Genomic DNA, 16,656 nt, shown 5'->3' on the forward strand with positions numbered 1-16,656 from the left:
AAGCTTGGACTTGATCTTCTCCAACGATAATCTATATAACACCTTTTGATATATATATATATTATATATATATATATATTATGATGAGTAAATTAGTTATGTTCTTTTATTTACTTATGTTATCAAATAAACAAATACAGTTATTTCTGATGTTTTAACAAAATTGATCATGTTTTCTACTATACTAACAGCTGTCTATAAAAAGTTCCTGATTAAAATTATATGTACTTATCCTCGCCTATTCATGTAATACCATGAATCATATATATATATAATCCATATTCAACACCATAACACATGTTTGGCTGTGAATGATTACACAAATACTTTTTAAATGCAATAAAACAAAAGGAGTAAATTTGGTATTAATCAATAATCATTACTTTGACATGCTTTTAAAGGGAAATGAGTTAGAATTATATTCCAATAGGGTCTGAAAATTGCGTGAAAAAAAGTTACATTTGGCTTCTTAATCATTTATTTTCTTTTTGCGTTTTTCATCTTTCTCGATTGGCACAAGTATGAATGTTGGCAAAAAACATAAACCCTAAACAGAAAAAAAAAAAGAACAGAACAAAACCCAACACTGACCACATAACACACGGATTGTCGACCGACCAGAGACCAAACAAAGGCTTTTACTTTTCATCATTATGCTCGAGTCGTTTAGCCAAAACCCACTATTCAATTATATATATATATATATATATATATATTTATATATATATATATATATATATATATATATATTTGAGCTTGAATTTGGCTCGAATATTCTGTTCTTCGATCACATCCCATATTCCATGATTCTTCTCTGAAATAATCACCCAGTAAATTGTGATGTGAATCGATTGATGGGCTTTCACAAGCTTGTTTTAGGAATCTTTTACAAGTTTTTAAAAAGATATATGTTTTATATATATACACGTGTCTGTTATCTATATATACACAGATCGAGGAGAATATATTAGGGTTTAGGGGATGTGCAGAGCGACGGCCCACACGATGTTCCAGATTCTGTAATATTTTTATCCACGCTGTCCTTTTTCTCTCCTCGCTTCTCCAAGACAATCTAATCATTTTGTCTCTGAACTCTTCCACTCTTTCGTTTTTGTTCACTTCGAGTTTAATGTAAGCACCATTTCGTTAAATCTAGTTCGAAATATATAGTACAGGCTTCTTTTATTTCAAAATACGTATATTTCATAAATTTAATATAAACGCAGAAAGTAATGATATATATAATATAAACGCAGAAATGATGATGTATGTTTCCTAAATGACTCTGGAGACATACTGATCATTTTCACGGTGTCCAACACGCACTGACAAAACATACACACACTAACATTATGTTATATATTATTGTTATTGTTACTATTTATTAATTATTATTGTCGTTGTTGTTACAAGTTCATACCCTTTAGCTGTTTTGGTTGGTCCAAAAAACAGGCCTTTAGGTTAAAACCAAAGAAATAAATGATAATACAGTGAAATTCACATGCTAACCGGTTTGGTTTTAGTTAAAGCCAACCAGTTAATCATCACGTAAACCATGTCGGGGTCTTCGGTTATCGATCAAATTCAGCCCCTTTTTGGGTATTATATATCCATTTGCTCCCTATATTTCTAGATTATATCTTATGTTTGTTGTATCCATACATATATATATTCACACACACACACACCTAATTTGCAATTGGAATATAATGAAAATCGATGGTACGTACTTGTCGTCCAAAGTTTTCAGACCAAAACATTTTAAGTGAAATGGTCAAACTGTTAAATCATTATAGCTTTGGCAAGCCCTACATGCACACCAACAATGCCATCCACCACCACCACCACCACCGATTATTCAGTGTACCCTATCTACAAATACTTTATTTTATATTTGAATGCTAAAATTTAGACATTCATTAGTGCAAAATCTCCTTTCATTTTCTTTTTTAAAAATATGTTTTGCACTCGTTTCTTTTACATCTTGTGACAATTTTGTCTTCACAACCGCATTATATATATATATATATATATGATGATGATGATGTGGGATGAGGTATTGCTTAGAGAAGCAATGGTTCAATTGTGAATTCCTTGATATATACATATATGTATGTATAATATGTTTTGTGCGTTTTTTTTATATATATAAGCTTAATTAGGAATAAGTACCATTACTTTGTGGTCACACGCATGGGTGGTCTGGTCCCATGTGGGTTCTTCGTTTCTTTTTTTTTTATTTTAAACAGTTGGGCCCATATAGATAGAGATCATCTATGTCACCTATGCATATATGAGTGTGCATATATATATATATATATATATGAATGTATGTGTGACTTGCCTTTTATATATTTTAAGGTTTTCTATATCTTTTTTAAATGAAGATAATCACTTTAATCCAAAAGTTGTGTGATGTTTTTGTTACACTATCTCGGTGCTGTTTTAGGGCTTTGATCATTATGACGTTAGGCTTACTCCATCATGACGTACGTACGTACATACATACATACATACATACATACATACATACATACATACATACATACATACATACATACATACATACATACATACATACTCTAAATGAAAGCCCAAAGGGATCCGGCAAATAATAGTTCAATTAGGTCCAATATGATTCAAACACAGACACAGGCCTCGCGGGCTACAATCGTTCTGGCCCAAATATTTTTAGCATATTATATATATATATTTTTTTTGTAATGGTAGCGTATTATATATTACTTGCTTTGAAATTGCATATATCATTAAATTGGATACCATGCTATATACGATTGCGTATCTAAAATAATTAATAAACGTTCGTATGTGCATTTACTACTACGAGTCTACAAGGTGGTGAGGAAATTGCAAGTTGGATAAAGGCTGCTAATTTATTACTATCACATGTTCTTCTATATATATATATATATATATATATTAGCCAATTATTATATAATTATAACTTCGCATTACCATCTGCATTTCATTTATTCGACCGTGAAGTGATCCGGACAAATCGAGATGTTGCCCATGTAGTTGCATTGACTCTACGACTCCACTAGTTTCTATATTATTAAATAATTTATTCAACTCAGATTTTTAGTTTTCAGGAAAAAAATAAACATGTAATTTTTCAATCTCATAAATTTTTTTAAGAGATTTAGTTTCTTGCAACTTCATTTATAGAAAATCAGTGATTAAAATGTTCGTGGAGGTGTTAATAATTAAGCAAACGAAAAATCTAAATTGAGACGATCTAATGATAATATGTAAAATATTTTCTTATTTCGGGTTCAAATCCAAATCCAAATCCAAATGTAAATAGAAATATTTAACCACATTTCCAATTTTTTAAAAAATATTTCAATTTTTGCATTGTAAAAAAAATAAACAAACAAAAAATAAAAGACAAAAGAGACATAAAAATATATAAAACTTTTGTGATTATACAATAACAAATGATGAAAAAGCACATTATTATCTTGGATTCTCCCCTGTTTTTTTCCCGTTAGCCAAATCAGAAGAATCCAAGCATAATTAGTAACTAATTCTTTTCTGCATAATCGATAAGTAATTACTGCAAAAAAATAAATAAATAAAATAAACTACTGGTTAATTATATTCTGTAATATTCAAAGATAATAATCAAAATCAAAATACACACTCAAAAAAGATTTTTTATTTAGTATTTTTCTAAAACAGTGAACTGCCACTCAATCTTGTCCTTTAGGCGACCAAAAAAAAAAAGACAAAAGAAAAAGAATCTTTGAACCAACGAGTTGCACTCCTCCAGACCAGTGAGCCGGAAACGGAATATTCCGGCGAACATCACGGCAAAGCGCAACCGCGTCGAGAAAAACCAAGCCGTGATCTGTCCCTGTCGAACTCGAACAAGAACCCTTGCTGCATAAGATTCCCAATCACCGAGAACCCGACCCGAGAATTCACGGGTTGGATCGCCAGACACTGGATCTCCTCCTCCGTCTCGATGAAGTAATTCCTCGGCGGCGGGACGAACACCGCGTCTCCTGCGAGCTCAAACTTCAGCCTCGGAAGATCCATCTCCGGTTTCGAGACACCGGAGACGTTGAAGCAGAGATCGAACCCCGGCGTCGGCTTCGCGGCGATCGGAAGCTGGATCCGCCGTCTCAGTGCCGCGAGGCGAGGAAGGAGAGAGTGGTGCCGGAGTCGATGACGGTGCCTCCGTTGCCGGAGTCGTCGATGTCCCAGACGGAGGGGTGGATCCGTAATTTCGCGCCGTTGACGGAAACGGACTTGATCTGGAGGTAATAGAACGTCGGAGAAAACGGGTTGGCCAACAATGGAGTGAAGAAGAGCCTCGGGATCTTCGAAACGACGGCGTTTTGGTCGCCGATGATGAGGTAACTCGCCGGAGGTGGAGAGAGAGTGTAGTCCATAAGGCAGTAGGAGAATTTGTTCCCGAAACGACGACCGAGCTGGGATGCGAACGAAATGGGCCCACGGCCCAGGCCCATTACTCCGTGGGCCCCATTGAAGCTCGTACCTGAAACGCTTGGACCCGAGATCCGAAACCCGCACCCGAAAGCCACGCTCTTGAGCTTCGCCTTTTTACCGGAGTTCGTCTTCAACGACGTCGTTTCTCTGGCGAATAAACCGGAGGTGAGCGACCCGTCCGCGTACGAGTACTCGTACGGACACGTGGAGTGGATCCGGGTATGGTTACAAACCGGGGCCCGACCCGGTTTAGGGACGAGCCTGCAAACCGGGTCGTAGCAGTGAGTGGGAGAGAATGTGGACGAGTGGCGCGTGAGGAACACGGTGCCCGGCGCGTGGAGGGAACAGTTCCGACAGGCGGAGCATTTGACCCAGACAAGGTCGCTTCCGGTGTCGGCGACGAGGAGGAGCGACTGCGGCGGTTGACCCAGCCGGAGATCGACGAAGTACTGACCAGATCCGGTAGCTGCGCCGGAGACCACCGGAGATTTGACCGCTGGTATGGGTTTAAGAGTTTTCCGGCGAAGGGAGAGAAGAGCGAGACGGTGAGTGTCCAAGGCGAGAGCTTGCGTCGGAGAAGGAAACGGCGATTTGCGTAGCAACGGCAGCTTCAGGTACTCGTTCGCGGCGGCGCGTGCATTTGCCTCGCCCGTCACCGCGGCGGAGAAGCACGCCGGGAAGAGGAGAGAGAGGAGGGAGCAGAGGGCGAGAAGATGAGCCATTGAGAGACAGGGACAGAAACAGAAGTGTTTTGGAGTTTTAAGAAGAAGGTGTAGACACGTATATACGTATTCGGATACGTACGTATTATTAATGTTATTTTTAATGAATACGGTTTTGACAGCATGTGGTCGAAGAGGTATACAACGTGAAGTACTTCTACTTGGAGACGACAAATGCATTGGCTTTTGCAAGAATCCAGCTGTTTATTTTTTTGTTGCTTTCTTGTTTTTTTTGTTTGGTTGCAATCTTCGGTCTTCTTCGCTTTTCAAACGGTTGGATACCCAAAAAAAAAAAAACTATAGATTTTGTTTATTAAATTTAATTTAAAACACAAAGCCATAAACTTTATATGATTAGAAGATCTATGTTTGGTGATGATGAAACAGAAATAAAAATAAAAATAAATGGACCCTCGTTTGGTTAGGTGGTGGCAGATTCCTTAATGTGCCTTCCCCAATTAATTTCTCTATAAAACATAATCATTTTTTTTGTAATAATAATATTTATTCATGCAACTCTATGTGTGTATGTGATATAGAATAGAAGTATTTGCAAAACTATGTGATATACAATCCAATGGAAAGAAAAAATAATGAACAATTTTTAGTGTAGGAATCATCTTATATGGCATGTAAATTTATATGTTAATAAACATACATAACATATGTATATATATTATCACAGACCTTTTTCTCTTTCTAAATCTGCGGTAACTAAGCAATCAAAGTGTTAGATCTCGGAGTGCACGTGCAGTGGGAACTCGAAGCCGTCAGTTGTTGTCTGATTTTAAAAGTAAATCTAATAAACTCAAAATGATGATTATCGGATTTTATTAATGTTGAAAAATGAATTAATACACGGATTAAATAAAATAAAAAAGAAATATTACAGGGCGACTTTTGCATGGGAAGCGTTATCTGCACATGAATGAAAACACATGCTACTGCTTTTTTTGCAAGGGGATTTATTATTTTATTTTCAGAGATTTCGTAGATTTAATTTAGAATATTAAATTGTATATTTTTCCTTATTCCATTTCTTTTAAAATTTACTATCATTTTCACATTTTGAAGAATGTGGATATTATGATATAACAAAGGGAACAGACGAAGAACCCTAAAACCTCAGTTTACAGCTTCTTCTCTTGATTCAGTTTTCGCGCGGCTCCTGAGCTCTTCGAATGCCTTCATGCTTTCTGCGTCGAATCCTCCCGCGAACTATAAAATCACTCGAAACAAAACACGTTCTCTTGTTCAGATATGCATACATATATACATATATATGAGTGTGTGTATATATATACACATGTGTTTGTAAGCATTGGAGAAGTAGGAAGTTGCACATCATGCAACAGGAAACTGTGTTTGAATCAAGAACGAGAAAGAAGAATGGAATGGATGGATGTTTTTTTTTCTTCCTTTTACCTGATGGACCCGGAAAGCGAAACGAACACCTTGAAGAATCAAGAACTCTCGGTTAGGGTCTTTCTCGGATCCGCTCATTGAATCAAGCTCGGTGGCTACTCGTTTCATGTATTTTCTCGCCAGTTGAACTGACGAAATCTTGATCTGTAGTTGCAAAAGAAAAGACACAAGTTCAAGGTTCTTGTAAGATGACCCGGAATCTCCGCATCTAAGGAAGAAGAACATAATACCTTTCCAACAACTCCTGAATCCATCAACCAATCAACCGGAATTCCAAACTCTCTGTACCGAGAAATAGCCATGTCTCTTGTACGTAAAAGCGCATATACGCTTTGTTCAACTCTGTCAATAGAACATAACAAAACAAAACACGGTTTAAAAAGAGAGAGAGATGTGATGAAGATTTGGGATCGTGGATCAGAAAAGACATACTTCTCCAGCAACTTGTACATTTTCTTCAAAGCGGGTTCATACGGGAGGTTAGGATCATCCACAAAAGAAGTCACTTGCTTCTCTAGCTTCAACAGATCTTGATATTCAAAAGCTGCTTCTCGTAATGCATCAGCTTTCCCTTCTGGCCAGTCAAAGTGTTTAAGAACGGCTCGTTCATCTACCTACTCAAAATATCCATCGGAAATGACCAGATTGTGTGAAGATCTTCATGGAAAAGGAAGAAGAATTGAGTAAATAATAAAAGATGGGTAAAGCCCATCTTGAAGAGAGTTGAGGAATGACCAGAAAGGAGAGTTCTTCGTCTAGCCAGCTCACAAATGCCACAAGGTCGTCTATGTTAGTGAAAGAAGCAGCTCGAACTTCAGTTGCCAATGACTGAACAAAGTCACCTTGTGTCTCCACGTCAGCTTTTACCTGAATCATACCATATTACATTTGCATGTATATTGTATGTATGTATGTTTATGTTCAAGACTGATTTTCGGGAAAAAGGTATGAAGCAGCTACAAAGAGTAAAACCGTGACTTACTGCCAAAAGGAATGTTGATCGATTCTCTATTTCTCCAATCATGTTGCTCCTAGCATCTGATGCATTGCTACCTCCTGAAGCAATCAGAGAGGACGTGTCGTTCTTCGCTTCCCGTTTCATCAATGATTGATAAAACTCAACAAGCTCTGGAGCTCGGTGAACTCTGTTCCCATTTCCTGCCCCTCTTCCGAGGGCCCCGGGTGGAGGTGGTGGCGGTGGTGGCCCACCAGGTGGTGGCGGAGGAGGTGGTGGCCCACCAGGTAAAGGAGGTGGGTTTGATGGTAAATTTGTGTTTTTACCATCTCCGGTAACGCCAGATGGTCTTGGAGGAGGGCGGGGAACTCTAGTCGGGCGTTTCTCAATCTCCACAAGCTTCATTTTTGTTACATTCTGAGCATTTTCGCTGGCTTTACCATCACTAGATTGCTCCACCATTGTCGTGCCTGCAGACGGAACAGTTTTCTCCTTTATCTGAGCAAGTCTGGGAGGCAAATTCGCACTACCGCCAAACCTTTCTGCTCTTGCTAGCTCGGCTTTCTGCTTAATATGCTTTTCCCTTTCCAAAGCTAGCTTATGCCTGTCTTTGTATGCAGGGTACTTTTCATCCATAACACCGTCAACCGATTTTGACATCAACTGAAACGATGATGCTACATTATTCAAAGCTTCACCTGGAGAAGAAGGGGTTTCTTGATCGGCTTTACCAAATGTCGTGATGGCTACACTCTCACTGGCGTTTCTGACCATTAAAGACTCTAAAGGACCCCTTTGTCTTTGTAGGCTCATACTCATTCTGCTTGGTGACCCACCATAGAATGATCTCGAGGGTGATGACTGTACACTTGAGTCATCCTTGCTTTTGCCCCATCGCTTAAGTTTCTGAATCAAGCTCGGTTTTTTACTCAAACTACTATACCTACTTGTAGAACTATCGATGGAAGCATTGTCGAAATCCTCACTTCCTGGGGATGAAGGATGAGAGAAGTTGCTCTCCATATCAGTATCCCCTTGTCCACGTTCTGAACCCGCATACTCTAACATTAACCGTTTGGCTCTTTCTTGGGATTTAGGACTCAGGTTCTTGCTGAGGTCACGAGCCGAGATTTTTCCAGATGGTGTTTGGTAGTTTCTCAGTTCGTATCTTAGACATGCATTGACCCAACGGAGATATACCAATTCCTCTACTTCGCTGAACCGGTTCATCTGAAGCCCTTCCACCTGCTTTAATAAGTCCTCATTTGCATGCTTCAAGTTGTTTATCTCTTCTCTTGCTTTGGCGACCTTATCGCTCTGATAAAGCATTTGGCAAGGGATGCATAATTCTGAGTCAGTAAAAAGGGCAGAGGTTTTTGTTTAAGAAAGGAAATAGCTTCAGGCAAAAGAAATAGCATACAAATCTGGAGAAAAAAAAAAGGAAACATGATTTAACAATTAGTGGTTTTTACCTCGGTCATGTTGGAAAGGGCTGAATTTCTGGTTTCTGCAGCATCGAGTTTGACAGTCAATTCTCTTTTTTCGTGTTGAAGCTCTCTGTTTTTTCGTTTAAGTTCCATGAGCTCAACTTCCATTTCCTGCACAGCCTTCAGCTTTCTCTCAACCTCACTATCTTTTTTCATGGCTTCCTCTTCTTTTGCCTGAAGACTTGAAACATGCTGCTTAAGCAATAGTAACTGCCCTTTTGTCTGGTTAGCATCGAGCTGAATCTGCCTCTGTAATTCCTTTATCTTGTTTCTTGCCACCTCGAGCTCCTTTCTCAAGGCACCATTCTGTGAGATTTCCTCGTGAAGCTTTTTCCTCTCAGCTTGCAGAGAGTTTATTGTGATGTTGAGCATATCGATCTCAACTGTCTTGATCTTTAGCTGCCTTTGTAACTCTATAATATCCGATTCTTGCTCCTTGAGCCCGTAATACTCGAGCAATTCTCCCTCGAGCTTTACTTCTCTTTCTTCTAGTTCCTTCACTAAATTCCTCAACCTCTCAAGTTCACTTGCATTATATGCCATCTCGTTGTTGTATACCCTTTCTTTCTCTGCTCTATCCAAGTTGTCATTAAGCAATGGATAATCAATCTCCCCGGATAAAAGGTTTTCAAACTCCGGTAAAATATCATCATCTAGGAAATCCGATATACTTTCACGAGCCTGATTGAATATACTATTTATCAGTTTAACCTGTTCTTCCTCTTCTTCCTCCTCTTCCATCTGCAATTTTCCGATTTGTAAACAAACATATGAAGCAGATTATCTCTTGTACAGAAAATGAAGAAACTTTTGCAAATGTTTGCATGTATACTCTTACCTTTCTATCCTTGATGTTGTCATTGGTACCAGAGACCGGCTCTTTATCCCCATCTTGGCCATTTTCTTAAGCACAAGGCAGAATGAATGAACAAAATCAGTTTATAAAGTGAAAGACAATATATGATAAAGAACAGGTTTTAACAAGAAAAACACGAGCTATTGAGAATAATTTAAGCAGAGAAGCAAGCTACCTGAACGTTTTCCGTGTTTTGAGGATTTACTGTTGAGCTTCTTAACTGTATAGGCTGCAACGGAAGCAGCAACAAGTAACCGGAGAATCATGTATTAGATCTCTTATAGGGAAAAGATTCCCTTTCTTGTGTCATTTATAGAGAGCTGTTGATAATATCCCAGAACATGTAACAACATGTTTCTCTTCCCATCCATGACCAAGGACTCAAACCATCGTTTCTTCTCCTCTCAGAGACAGAACCAGGAAATATTGGTCCATATCCTCTTCATGAAGCTTACAACGTGGATAACCCACCTGTGCCTGTAAGAGAAAACTCAGACACCGACAAAACTCAACAACTATCTCCCTCCATGAAAAAAAAAACCTTGCCAGAAATCCAATTTTAGACGCCGTAAAATTTTGCCATTATTAGCTCAGGACAGATGAGGCAAGAGATGTATATGGATGGGTGGCGTTTAAAATCATACCAACCATTTCCGAACCATAACAAAATTTAGCAGCTGTACAAACTCTGAATACATCAAGAACTATGAGAATATCCTTTTGTACCTTGGTCCACGTGTGTGTGGGTGTGTATATATATATATATATGATTCGTTAGGAGGATCAATAAAAAGTTAAGATTCTGTCTCTTGTATCTTTTATAATGGATGTTTCAAGCAGGTGAAACCAACCTAAGCAGTGAAACTAAAAACTGAGAAAGTAGGATCACTCATAAGCCTCGAGGAAACCATGAACAAGGTTTACCATCCAATCATTTCATTAAAATTGATAGATTAGATTGGCTAAAATGTGTGATGCAAGACAAGACAGCAAAGTAGCAGAGAAGCTTGGGGGGCCAGCCAACCACAAGTAGGGTTAGTTCCCAAGCCACATAATGAGCAAAAACAATAAAGGGTCAATTAAGATTCTACGTCCATTTAGCTAATGGATAGGAGTAAATGGAGAAAACTGCAGCCAAGAAATGAACCCTTTCCAGTAGATGGACCCCTCACTCTCAACCACAGATACATCACATGTTTCCTTTATAGCCTTATCTTGGTCATGCTTTGTGTGATTGAAAATACAGAACAGAAAACAGGTAAACCAAACCAAACCCAAATCAATGAACAAGCCTAAAGAAAGCACACACTAAACCCTGTTTCAACTTTCATAAGCAGCTATGAAATAGTAGAATCTTGCATGTTTAAGGAGTGGAAAACTCACAAAAGGGCTGTTCTTATTTCTGATCACCACCTTCTGAAGAAACGGTTGAAAATGGATGACCTGAAAGAAAGATTAGAACGAGGATAAAACTCATTGGCAAGTGTTTCAGAAGATTCAGACAATTCGAGGCCAATAGGGGAACATCGCCAGTGATGAAGAACAGACAAGTAGTAGACGAATTCATCTATCACCATTACCAATATCCTACTGTCTGGTCTCGAAAGGACAATTTTCTCACAACACCAAGGCAAGATAAAAGAAATACTAAAAATAAGAACTAATTAAAAAATCTGAAAAAAAGGTTTCTTTCTCAAGGTCATGAATTCAGAAGGCTCAACTTGTCAAGTCGTTATCCTACACGCTTATCTGCAGATTGCCTCTCCTTACGATGATTTAATCATCGACACGACTAAGAATTCATCAACTGAGAAATGGGTTTCATCAATTCCGTGACGAAAGTTAAGAAAGTTTCCTCTTTTGAACAGAATATCGCCGGAAGAAAATTGATGTGTCGTAGTTTTCGGCAATCTGCAGTGTCAAAGCCCATATCAAAAGATTCAATCTTCAAACAAACCCTTCTCAAGGAAAGCAATAAAAGCCATAGAAAGCCGAAAACCTTCGTCAGATTCGAACATGTTTACTTTAAATTAGCCAAAGTTCGTACCTTCCCAGATTTGTGATTTCTTCTGTTTTGCTGTGTTTCCACTTTCCCGTTGAAGATTGCCACAGTTGCTGCTCCTATCAGGTGGTGATACTTTGATACTGAACAACGGCGGTAACCTTCAATCGATTTTCAACATTTTGTAAGAAGAAAATCTCTTTTATGAATTGGGTAGTAAGTCAAAAGATATGAACTCAATGTTCATCGACATCGAACGATTGTCCTTCCAATTTGAAATCCGAATATTTGGTTTGAAACAGCGAGAGAACAGTTTCGAGAGAGATCCCACTAACGATAATATTCGAAGAGAATATGATCACTTTTTGACCTAGAATATTGGTTCTGTGTTCAAATAGAAATGAGTTACAAAGAGGGATTGCTCTTTAGTGAACAAAGCAATCCTCCTCGAGCTAGATTTAATCAGCCATATAACAACACACTTCATAATTTTTGTACAATCCCTGAAGAACATTCTTGAAGTTCAAACAGACAAAATCTTATTCCAGACAGGCGCTATCCGAGAGTTTCTTACAGGAATCCTCTTCAATGTGTTTTAATTGTTGATCTTGAGATCTGGGTAGGAGATTCATGCAGGGTCGTCCCATTTCCACCTTCGTTCCACCTCCTCAAGAACCTTGGTTCTTGCTTGGCTTGCCCTAGCTTCATCCTCCACCCATGATCTGCATTTCCATTATTCATTACATACCCACATCGAAAATGAACCACATATCAGAACTTTACAACCGTGTTCAATTTATCTGGGTCTTCTCGAGAGGCCAAAACTTCCGTGTTCAATTTTCTAAAGATCAGAACTTTACAACCGGGTTTTTTTAAAGACAGTTGGAACCCCAGCATCGAGGTTTTGAAAAAATCAGAGTTCAGCTCTTTAAAAACCGATATTTCAATTAATTGCAAAAGCACTAGTAGTTCATTACCTGAGAATTCGAAGCGCTTCTACTTCAGCTTCAAGGATAGATCTTTTGTCCAGCAATGATTCATGTTTGGACTTCAAGTCACTCAGCATTTCTTCTAACTGGCTGTGCTCATCCAGGTAGACAGATTTTTCGGATGCGAGCCTTTTAGACATCTCATCAACTTCTTCTCTCAGGGTGTGAAGCAGCTGCCTCTGACAATCTATGGCTGCTTTTTCTTTCAAATGCTCCGTGAACCACTTCTGTTGTGCAAGTTCTTCTTCTTCTAACTCACGAACAGCAGTGAGATAAATCTCTTCCATTTCAAGCCCTCGGGCTCTCTCCTCTTGCAGTGTCTCTTCCCAATACCGCATTATATCTCCCTTTTCTAGCAACTCGGATTTGATTTCTTCCATCTCAACTAGCTTAGCGAGAGTCTCTGCTTGTACCCTTGATAGCTCTGTCAAAATTGCTTCCTCCATCCTGCCGCTTGTCAATGCTACAGCTGCTTGTGCTTTTGTTGCAGGTCTACTCGGCTGAAACCGCTTGATCTTTCCTGTAGTATATGAATTGAACATCAAGTCGTCACATTTCTAGGACTTTGGGCTTATACGGATCTAAGTGTAGAGTACATCACCACAGCGAAAGAGAAATGAGAACACAATAACTACAAAATGAACGCGAGAAGTTGTTTACTCATATCAAAAACCTAAGAGGAAAAAAATAAAAAGATCATGCCCATTAAGGGCAACAATGAACAATCATTCACCTCAATATTCTTTGCTGATTTGTGCAAATCTAACATGCATGCATGAGCCATTATAGTGTCAAAATAAGTTAGAAAACTATAGGATATCCATTGGATCAAGAAAGTATTCCATTGGATTAAGAAAGTACGAAACAAGAATTGACTCAGTGAATGGCAGTGGAATACCAAAAACTTTTCTGATTGTGCTCTTGTCACCCCCCAACATGTCCATGAAAAATCCCAGGGCTATATTGGGATCGATATGCTTCACATCCATATAATCTGACCTTGTCCTCGATATCTGGACTGTAAACAAGTCAGTTTTTTAATAGACAAAAGATCTGTGAAGAATTCCCCTTCTAACATTAGCATTTGAAACCAAATGTTAAACTTTATCGTACCTCTTCCATAATTTCTGGATGGCAATCACACTCCAATTGGGATTTCCAATTTATCAGGTCCAGTCGAGAAACAAAACTGTGGCACCAGATATGTTCTAAGTAGAAAATCCAAAACAAAGATAAAGTTGCCAGTACAAAACTACAAATGAAGAAAACATTCGTCTAATAACTTAATACTTGCAAACAAAAAAAACATAGCTGACATGGAAATAAACAAAGTTGTGGATATTTTATGGCAGTGAATCAAATTTTCCTCTACTGAAGTTTCTAGGACACTGATCAAAAGTCTTAAAAGCTTATGCACAAAGGAATTATCCTCTTTGAGATTGGACAGATTTTTAAATCATTGAGATTAATCAAACACCGAGCATCAATACGTGTTGATGTATCATGGCATTGAAGTCATACCTTTCAGGAGAAAAACAGATGCTCCCTGCTTTATTCATCTCATATTGAGAATCTTCCTCGGAAAGTTTGCTGGAAATAATACCCGCCTCAGCAATGGCTGAATGACAAGTTGAACAACAAAAAGTAAACGTTACCGAAAGGCACCTCCTATAGAAACAAATTAAAAAGAAACTAAATAAACTACTAAACCAAACTAGAAAATTAGAAATGACCCGAAAGATTCCACCTTGTATGTACTCGAAATCTGGGTCGTCAGGACTCACATCATCAAATGCAGGAGTTGATGACCCGGCTATGGCTACTGCAGGAACAATCCTGCGTTTTGGACTTCTACAGTAAGAAAAATAAGGAGTTTCTACCAGTCAGACTCTGAGACATAATTTGTCATATCTGAAACTTTGGTACCAATAACCCTTTCAGAAAGAGTCATTAACCTCTCTAACAACAAATTTGTACGAACTACCCATCTAGCATATTCGCGTCTGGTGCACAAGTCATCTGCCCTTACATCGTCTTCAATGATCTGAATACCTTAATCAAAGCGACATTCCATGATCAGAACTGGACAAAGAGTTCCGTTAATATTATGTATGAAAACTACGGATGGTGAGCACATCAAATTTATGAGTTGAGCCTCAGAGGGAAAACAGATTACAGTGCACAGCATGTCAGGTACATGAGCACTGTAGAATTGACTGTAATGCAATGCAATGTAATGACATAGAACAGGCTTCTGGAAACAAACCTTTAATTTCTTTAAAATTTTCAATGCTTCCTGTTGAGTGGCATCCACAGCAACTGGTACCAAAACAGGTTGAGATTTCTTTGTAGATCCTAAGTAATCAAAGCAAACAAATGTTAAGATTAAACTAAGTAGTACTAGTTCTAGGCTCTACCACAAATTGCAAAGAGATAATGAACAGACCAACCCATTACATAGCCACCGAAAACAATCTTAGATTGATGAAAAGAAAAGGAATGTACCTGAAGAAACTGTATCACAAGTCTTGTCAATGTCCTCCTGACTCGTCTTACAAACAAAATTCTTCTCATCAGTGCCAGGCGAACTCGAATTTTTGCTCATTTCACTCCCATTCCGAACCCAATCCACACATAAAGAACGCAATGAACTCCTAAATCCCAACCTAAACCCTGGCAATAAAAAAAAATACATTAACAGATCAACCACCGAATTGGGTATGCCAAACTGCGAAATTCAGCTTCCGGAGAAAATCCAAACAAAAAAACTGACCTTTCCCCGAGACTGTGAAGTAAGCAACAGTAGCAAGAAGAACAGCAAGTGAAGTTCCAACACCACCGATCACAATCTTCCGGAACTCTAACAAGAAAAATAACCAAATGCAACATAAAGTCATAAAATTTGTCGGCAACCATTAAACCCAGAAAAGTCTAAATTCGAAAAAATCAAACAGGACACACTACCTTGCACCTTTTTCCGGTGAGGATGAGGAATATCGTCATCAACAAGAGCCCATCCACCATACCCATCTCCGGAAGAGTGAGAAACCCAGGATATTCCGGGGAGAGAAGCGACGGCACGGAACCTAGGCGGTCTGGGAAGGGCACAGCATGGGTGAACACTGAAACGACGTTGCAGAATCGATGGAGTGATTTTCGGTAGAAAAATGGAGAAATTCTTCGCCGTTGTAGCAGTAGAAGAACACATTTCTTCTGTGCAGTGCCCTGATTAGGGTTCTTGCCGAGAGCTTCAGAATCTTCGGTTGTAGAAAAAATTGGGTGAGAGATTCTGAAGGGAATATTACAAAAATAACTTTAAATTTCGATTTCAGTTGCATGACATACCCTTAAAAAAAAAAAAGCTTCAAACAAAAACTGTAAAAGAATGAAAAGACATCGTTAACCCCTTTTAAAAAATACACGTGTCAACATCTGAAGGAGAAAGACCAAAAGTTGGTAAATTATTAAATTTAAAAAATTTAAAAAACCAAACAGTTTTTTTTGCCCCTTTTCGACAGACACTTTCATTTCTTCATAGTGTCGTTTCTTCTTCTTCGTTTTCTCTTCACTCTGTGATTTTTCTGTGCGAGTTCGTCAAACTCGTCAAATTTGCACGAAGAATGGCTTCGTCTTCATCATCTTCGGCCCCCTCTTCGGACCCTACTTGCGAAGACCTCCAGGTATAGTTTTTTAACTCCGCAAAAATCAAATTTTTTAGGGTTTCGGGTATACATTGAGATT

At 38.5% G+C, this 16,656-nt stretch overlaps 3 protein-coding genes across 6 annotated transcripts; all 3 read right to left on the minus strand.

The window, feature by feature from the left end:
• Window positions 1-3,609: 3,609 nt before the first annotated feature.
• Window positions 3,610-5,396, minus strand: LOC104825716 (aspartyl protease family protein 2). The gene is given in 2 exon segments (XM_010558086.2): window positions 3,610-4,163; window positions 4,166-5,396. Coding segments are annotated over 2 exon segments (1,548 nt in total). The 5' UTR covers window positions 5,382-5,396; the 3' UTR covers window positions 3,610-3,831.
• Window positions 5,397-6,208: 812 nt separating this feature from the next.
• LOC104825718 (protein CHUP1, chloroplastic-like) lies at window positions 6,209-12,149 on the minus strand. 4 transcript variants are annotated; one of them, XM_010558089.1, is made up of 12 exons: window positions 11,972-12,149; window positions 11,646-11,835; window positions 11,308-11,367; window positions 10,100-10,401; window positions 9,907-9,971; window positions 9,054-9,809; window positions 7,609-8,898; window positions 7,362-7,493; window positions 7,059-7,240; window positions 6,857-6,968; window positions 6,627-6,770; window positions 6,209-6,419 (listed from the first exon to the last, which is right to left on the minus strand). In XM_010558089.1, the coding sequence occupies exons 4-12, from the start codon at window positions 10,188-10,190 to the stop codon at window positions 6,327-6,329; spliced, it is 2,865 nt and encodes a 954-aa protein (XP_010556391.1). In that variant the 5' UTR covers window positions 10,191-10,401; window positions 11,308-11,367; window positions 11,646-11,835; window positions 11,972-12,149; the 3' UTR covers window positions 6,209-6,326. The 4 variants fall into 4 exon arrangements, with proteins under 4 accessions (XP_010556391.1, XP_010556392.1, XP_010556394.1 ...); XM_010558090.1 differs by lacking the exon at window positions 11,646-11,835; XM_010558092.1 differs by lacking the exons at window positions 11,308-11,367; window positions 11,646-11,835; window positions 11,972-12,149 and adding an exon at window positions 10,776-10,860.
• Window positions 12,150-12,321: 172 nt separating this feature from the next.
• Window positions 12,322-16,218, minus strand: LOC104825717. Its single transcript, XM_010558087.2, has 11 exons — window positions 15,880-16,218; window positions 15,689-15,775; window positions 15,421-15,588; window positions 15,182-15,270; window positions 14,871-14,959; window positions 14,663-14,766; window positions 14,437-14,533; window positions 14,029-14,104; window positions 13,814-13,928; window positions 12,904-13,435; window positions 12,322-12,648 (listed from the first exon to the last, which is right to left on the minus strand). The coding sequence occupies exons 1-11, from the start codon at window positions 16,121-16,123 to the stop codon at window positions 12,555-12,557; spliced, it is 1,695 nt and encodes a 564-aa protein (XP_010556389.1). The 5' UTR covers window positions 16,124-16,218; the 3' UTR covers window positions 12,322-12,554.
• Window positions 16,219-16,656: the final 438 nt, after the last annotated feature.

Source organism: Tarenaya hassleriana, unplaced genomic scaffold (assembly GCF_000463585.1).
Source record: "Tarenaya hassleriana unplaced genomic scaffold, ASM46358v1 Cleome48, whole genome shotgun sequence".
Taxonomy (NCBI): domain Eukaryota; kingdom Viridiplantae; phylum Streptophyta; class Magnoliopsida; order Brassicales; family Cleomaceae; genus Tarenaya; species Tarenaya hassleriana.